At 31.0% G+C, this 8,109-nt stretch overlaps 1 protein-coding gene across 1 annotated transcript in view; it reads left to right on the plus strand.

Annotated features, from left to right (window-relative positions):
* Positions 1-2,817, plus strand: part of LOC148302117 (lysosome-associated membrane glycoprotein 5) — a 16,484-nt gene extending 13,667 nt beyond the window's left edge. The window contains exons 5-6 of the mRNA XM_088272038.1: positions 515-717; positions 2,382-2,817. Of these exons, the coding sequence (XP_088128164.1) occupies positions 515-717; positions 2,382-2,625 (447 nt within the window). The 3' untranslated portion in view covers positions 2,626-2,817. The remainder of the gene's footprint in view (positions 1-514; positions 718-2,381) is intronic.
* Positions 2,818-8,109: the final 5,292 nt, after the last annotated feature.

Here is an 8,109-nt window from a genome sequence, read left to right on the forward strand (position 1 = left end):
TGTTTTTTAAGTTTGAAAATATAATACAATGTTTAAAAATAAATATCAAGCCACTTTTTGAACTTTTTACTGTGCAACAGATCTTTTTAGGTAAAACCTGAACGTTTTTTCTCCATTTGAAAAATATTTTATGTATTTAAAAAAATAATTAAACAATACCTTTTCTTCAAAATGCAAAAACAACACTTTCTGTCCTGTAGAGGGTAAATATTGAGTTTAACATATGCCGCTTTTGCTGGGATATAGTACATTTTCTGGACATTTCGAAAACATGCACAACCGAAAATTGTAAATTTTTGGTATTTGACGTTGTTGAAAGGAGTGAGCGATATAACACACTATTTAGTTTTGATACATCTTTGATTACATTAAAATTAAGACTTACACACAAAATAAAAATGGTAAAACATAAAAGCAATTATTGACAGTATTTAAAATGCCATAGGTTTCTAAAAGCAATTATTGACAGTTTTTATAAAGCCATAGGTTTGACTCTGATTTACGTTGTGTTTAGACGCCCGGCGGGGAGCGGTGGTACGTGTCCCGCGTGCAGGTGCAGTACAGCACGGACAACAAGCTGTTTGAGCACGTGGCGGTCGGCGGGGTGAAGGCCGAGCTGGGCACCAAGGTGCCGGCGCTGCTGTTCCCCACGCCCGTGGGCAAGTCCTACGCCTGCTCGCAGGAGACCGCTGTGCCCCTGGAGAACCAGGACCCGCAGTGAGTAGGGCCGGGAACATGTTTAGGGGGGAGGGAGTACTAGAACGCATCAAGCCTTCCGGGATTGTGGAGTTCAAAGGAGAAAAGTCTCCTTTTCTAAACAGTCTGATACGGCCCTCTTTTAGCTCAGTGAAATTGTTACTTATATTTGTCAAGTCAAAGACATACCCTTTCTCACTCCTTTCAATAACGTCATATTTCAAAAAACTTGATTTTTCAGGAGATTGTTTTTAATGTTTAAAGATATAATAAAATGTACTAAAAATAAATATCAAGCCACTTATTGATCTTTTTAGGTAAAGCCAGAATGTTTTTTCTCCATTTGAAAAATATTTAGTATATTTAAAAAAATAATTAAACAATACCTGTTCTTCAAAATGCAAAACAACACTTTCTCCCCTGTAGCGTGTAAATAATTAGTTAAAATATGACGCTTTTGCTGGGATATAGTACATTTTCTGGGCATTCCGAAAACATGCACTAATGAAAATTGTCGATTTTTGATTTATGACGTTCTTGAAAGGAGTGAGCGACATGTTCTGTTCTAGGCAGTCTTACATACTACCATTTTAGCTCAATGGGGAGTGCTAGTAGAATGCATCAAGTCATCTGGGATGGTCGAATTCAAAGGAGAAAAGTCTAGACTTACTCAGTACTTTCTTTGTTCAATGAAATTGTGACTTATACTCATTTTTGTCAAGTCACACACATAAATGTTCTGTTCTAGGCAGTCTTACATACTACTATTTTAAGGCAATGGGGAGTACTAGTAGAATGCATCAAGTCATCCGGGATAGTGAAGTTCAAAGGAGAAAAGTCTTCCAGACAGTCTTATATACTACTTTTTTAGTTCAATGAGATTGTAAAGGTGGGAACTGACCGGAGTCATTTGGTTGTAATGTAATACGTTACGATGCGAGCATTCGTATAGTCAGTACAGTGTTCCGAGTGCCCCATCCGAAGTCGGATGCTCGTCGCGAATGTTACGTTACGACGAAATGTGGAGGTCAGTCCACAAATATTAACTTATACTTACAACATTTTGATATTATTTTTTGACATCTCATCAAAGATGAAGAAGAATATGGAAGTCTGGGCATTTACGGGGCTTACGACCGTCATAGGCTGGTTTAAGTGATCACTTTACACACGTGTAACATTCACCAATTCTACCCATTATTGACAACCACACTACTCAAATTCTTGGAAGTTCTATATATATGAACTAATTTAGAAACCTTGTTCATGAATCACTAAAACCTCACTAGAGACATCTATTGGTGAGATGTAAAGAAGCTTTTTACTAAGCAAAAACTCTTATATTAGTATGTGAGATCCGAATCCCGGATTATAATCACACACATGAGAAACGCCAGAAAATACCATTTTCATTTTTATTATTAAGCTTATAATTTGACCAGATAATTTATTTACAACATTTTGAGTGTGTCCAAATACTTGTTCACAAAATCTGGATTATCTCCAATTACAGTTTTAATTAATTAATTTTAATTACAGTTTTTCTCCTTTTAATTCCGCTATATTGGAACTTGTTTGAATGCCTTGAAGCGTTCTGCTGACATACCCGTAATATGAGTGACATACCCGTAATATGAGTGAACGTCTGGGCTCAAGTCTGAAGGCCGGTTTTTGTGCATTCGCAGCTCTTCCCTCGACCACGAGGCCACACTGTACCTGCGCGACTTCCAGCTGCAGGCCTTCATGTACAAGGCCAAGAACGCGTTCGGCACGCAGTTCCAGTGCGCCATCGGGGGCTCCCTGAGGGACGAGACCGCCCCCATCGCGGTGGGGGCCACGCTCAGCGTAGCCGTGCTCTTCACCGTCACGGGCTACGGCATCTTCAGGTACCTCAAGGTCAAAAAGGTGCAATACGATACCATGGAATGAATATCTGACGAAAAACGAAATCCAAAGTAATGTAAACATTTAATTTTTTTTAATTTTTGAGAAATCAGGCTAGATTATCGTTGTTAGTTTATTATTTTTATAAAATTTTTGTCTGCCTTCGTATTGTAATGGTAAGCGCCTTTAGCTACCATCCATTCATCAACATTCCACATATATCAAATTTAGCACCAATATTCAAAATTTTTTCATGAAATCTAGTATCAATCATCAACATTCTCCATTAAATTTAATAATAATAATAATAATAAAACCCTTATCCGCACCCCAATGGTGCATAGGGCACTGCGTCATTAAACGCAGTGTTATCTTGATCGTTTACACATGAAGGAAAGGTGATCAGCCCTCCGCTTCAGGTACCAGTCCAGGGTAATATTGAATAAATATGACAGTGAAAAAATCACTTATATTTATTTTACCCCCCTTGGGAATCGAACCCGGGACCTCCAGAACGGCAGCCGAGCGTGCTGACCATTACACTACGGAGGCGGACAAATTAAATTTAATACCAATATTTAATGTTCTCCATAGAATCTGGTCCCAATCATCATCGTCTTCCATAGAATCCAACACCAATCATCAAAGTTTTCTATCAAATTTAATACCAATCATCAACATCCTCCATCAAACCTAGTACCAATCATCAATGTTCTCCATTGAATCTAGTAGCTACTAATTATCAACGCTTTTCATCAAATCTAGTACCAATCTTTGATATTTTCCTTTAAATCTAGTACCAATCATTCTCTTTAGAATATAGAACCAATTAATCATTACATTCTCCATCAAATTTAGCACCAATCTTCAATGTTCCGTTCAAATCTTGAACCGATTATCAATATTCACCATCAAGTCATTTTGCTTTACTTTATTTACTTATATCTATATATATATATATACTTATATATAGATATAAATAAATAATTTATGTACTTATATCTATATATACTTATATATATACTTATCTTGTAATGTATTGTTTAAAACAAAATAATAATAATAATATTGCCTGATTTCTCCAAATTAAGATACTGAATTTATTTTAAACGCTATTTTCATGAGAAATTTCAATCTATCAATGCACAAATAACTCCAATTCTATTGTATAATTTTGACTAATTTTTGTAAACCTTATTTTTCTTCTTTTTGAGTAATAAGGGTTTATTAACTCCAGACGGTGCATAAGGCACTACATCAGATCGAAGCAATGTTTAATTGATTGTCAATTAAATGATGGCAAAGTGATCACTACTTTGCTTCAGGTAATATGAATGAAATATAAAGGTATTTTTTTTAAAAATATTTATTTCAACCCCTAGTAATCACTCGAAGTATCTTATCAATTATTTCACAGTATTTTTTAAATATTTATCAGTTGATTTCGTAATTTTCTCATGAAAATAACGTTTTGTGACATTTGATTTTCACAGTAATTAATATCTTTTTAAATTTCTTTCGTTTAAACATTTTTTCACTGGTTCTGTTACGTATATATAAAGTGTGATGTGTGTTCTTTCGAACAAATGATTTATATATAATTTTATTAAACATACGTTCGTACATTTGGCATATGTTATGTATTAAAAAATATATGTTGACACATCATTCATTGAGTTTTGTAGGATATATATATATATATATATATATATATATATATATATATATATATATATATATATATATATATATATATATATATATATATATATATATATATATATATATATATATATATATATATATATATATATATATATATATATATATATTTATATATATAAATATATATATATATATATATATATATATATATATATATATATATATATATATATATATATATATATATATATATATATATTATATATATACACATATATTCTTAAATCCACCTTCTTGTTTCTTTTATACTGTATATGTAATATCCTGTATTCTTCAGATTATCATCAATTAATTTTTTTTCGGTGAAAAAAGATTCAGCATAGGAGATTTTTAAATAAATGCAATTTGTATGAACGTATTTGAAAAATTTTCATTTAAAGTGACGATATAATTTTTCAATAAATTTTTATCACAAGAATACTGACAATGCGATATAATTGAACCATCGAACGTATGAAACAATTAAAAAATAATTGAATATTGAATATTGATATTTATAGGAATTTTGGTAAGATGTTAACATGTGTTTTGAACATAGATTGAAATTTTAAAATGTTGGAAAAGCATTTGGCGTTTCTTCAATTTTTGCTGAAAGACATATGTTCTGGAATTGTGACAAAAAATTCTATTATATCATGGTTATATAGAAATATTGTTAACATTTCCTTGCTAGTCACTTAAGTTTTCTTTTTTGCATTTCATATCAAAGGCACTTTCTTAGTAGTGGCTTTAAATCATGTTGATTTTGTATCAAATAAAGAACACTTCATTCATTATCGCTAGTCACTTCAGTTTAAGTTGACTGTATTTCAAATATATAATACTTTATCACTAGTGACTATAATTTAATTTGATTGTGTTTCAGATATAGATCACTCTATCGCTAGTGATTTCAATTTAAGTCGACTGTATTTTAACTATGAAACACTTTATCGGTAGAGTCTATAATTTTATTTGATTGTGTTTCAAATATAAAGCACTATCGCTAGTGACTTCACCGTAAAAGTCGACTATATTTAAAATATGGAACACTTTATCGGTAGTGACTATAATTTAAAATTGAATATGTTTCAAAGTAACTTCAATTTAATTTGATCATATTTTCATAACAATATTTCAATTAATTAATTTCTTATCGCTGAATTATAAACATAATATATGAGTTATAAAAACATATGGCATAGTTATATGGTATACTTTAAAAAAGGGATTAATGGCAACATATCAAAATGACTCGTTCAATTTACTAATAAGATTACATAACTACAACATAATCAAATGACCTTTTGATGTTGAACCATAAAATTAATTACGTAGATATTTTATTGATCGTTTTAATTAAAATTTAACCCCAAACAATTATTCTTGAATTAAAAAATATATCATATATTATTTACATAATATATCATATTACTGTTGTTATCGTAGAATATATATATATATCGTTAGTTCAGGCAATTATTTACATAATTATGTATACATAGGTATAATTACACATATCCAATATGTAACGGTATCTTCCAATAATTCATATCATTGACAAATTTACGTAAAATACATGTAAAAATAATGTTTACAAATTAAAATGTAATTAAAAATTCTTCGAATATTATCGAAATTGATGAACTTTTAAAATACCCTTAATATATTATATTCATTGATTTTTTATCACTGTTTTACAATGAATTTTTATAACACTAATTACTCCATGTAATTCCATTTGTATTTTATTTATTGAAGTGAAACTTCCAAGGCGTCGATAATTGGACGTGAATTGAGAGTGATCAAGTAAGCATCCCGTTTATTAGATACTTTTCGTTACATGAGAGAGAAGAAAGATATAACATAGAGAGGAGAGAGAGAGCTACATATTCCGGCACTAAGGCAGACGTATACACTACAATACAAAGTGATAAAATAAGATAGTGTCACGCATGTGTGCATTGTAAATATACACGTCATACTTTATATATGGACAACTGAGGTACTGCACGTTGTGTAAGTAATATTTATAATTGAATTTTAACAATTGAAAATAATCAATAACAAAATTTGGAAATACAATAGATTAAATTCTTTCTCCTTATATCGGAAATATCACATCACGGACATATCTCATATTATCACAATTATATTTGTATTGTTGAATTTTTTTTCAAATTCTCTCTCTGTCTCTCACACAAATCTCTCTTCTGATAATTTTTAAGAAGTTTCACTTCCATGTCTAGTCAAATGAAATGTTAAAAATTGAACAAATGATGATATTGATATTTTATATTTCAAATATGCAACACTTTATCGGTAGTGACTTTAATTTAAGCCGAATGTGTTTCAAATATAGAACACACTATCGGTGGTCACTTCAGTTTATGTTGACTGTATTTCAAATACGGAACACTATATCGCTAGTGACTTTAATTTAAGTTTTCCCATCGGCAATTGTTCTATTGTAAGTATTTTAAATTAGTCATTTTTATCATTATTAATTAATTTTTATTACAATATTTTCAATTATCTTAAAAATGAATTATTGTGGTATACATTTTGTTACTTTGATTTTTAATGGCACAAATAATATCTTACACAAATCTAGTTTAGTAGAGACAAAATATATTTAACACTCTTTAAATTGATCTCATGAGACATATTAATAATAATAATAATAAAAACCTTATCCGCACCCCAATGGTGCATAGGGCACTGCTTCATATGAACAAAGTGTTATCTTGATCGTTTACACACGAAGGAAAGGTGATCAGCCTTCCGCTTCAGGTACCAGTCCAGGGTAATATTGAATAAATATTACAGTGAAAAAATCACTTATATTTATTTGACCCCCCTGGGAATCGAATCTGGGACCTCCAGAACGTTAGCCGAGCGTGCTCACCATTACACTACGGAGGCGGACATATTATATGATACATATTATGAATATTAAAATTAATTTTTAATACGGATATGTAAGAGTGTTAGATGATACGCTTAGTCCTCATTCTATCATTTAATTTCATAGTGTTAAATTACATTAGTTTTTTTTTATAAAGTGACCTAGAATAATTTTTAAAAACCTTGCAAATAGTCATCTACTATGAGAACTTCAATATTTACTACTAATACAGGTATGAGAACCATACCTGTATAAGCGCCCTTGAGGTAGTTTTTTACGAAAATGGCGATATATAAATCATCCAAGATTATTTTTATTATTTATTAATTTGGTGATATAGCATAGTGATTTAAATACAATATTAAAATAAAACACTGGTATAAGACCACTATTGAGTTTATTAATGTAAACATGACAAACACTGGTAAAAGACCACTATTGAGTTTATTAATGTAAACATGACTAGTTTCGGAACTACTAATGTTCTCATCGCCAGGTTACAATATAAACTGTTTGTATTTTGTAGTTTGAGCATGTGTAGTTCTCGAAACTAGTCGTGTTTACATGTATAAACTCAAAAGTGGTCTTTTACAAGTGTTTTATTATTATGTTTAAACTACAAAATGTTCTTCATCCTGGTTCCATCCTAACTTATCGTCTTTGTAGACTGCTGGGGTCAGCTGTCCTCTTCCTCATGCTGTAGGTCCTTCTGTTATGGATAATGTCTCCTAGGCCATGCCTTCGAATTATATCTTCTTTCTGCAGCATTCATGAATTCTTTGGTCTTCCTCTAGATGTCTTTCGAGGAAGATCCATGGCGATTGTCTGGTTCACAATATGATCAGGTTCTCTGCATTCTATGTCCCCATACCACTTCAATTAGCTTTCCTCTACCTTACTATTGATGTATGTTACAG

Source organism: Brachycentrus maculatus, unplaced genomic scaffold, assembly GCF_059751285.1.
Source record: "Brachycentrus maculatus isolate JH-2025_06_01 unplaced genomic scaffold, ASM5975128v1 h1tg000475l, whole genome shotgun sequence".
Classification (NCBI taxonomy): Eukaryota; Metazoa; Arthropoda; class Insecta; order Trichoptera; family Brachycentridae; genus Brachycentrus; species Brachycentrus maculatus.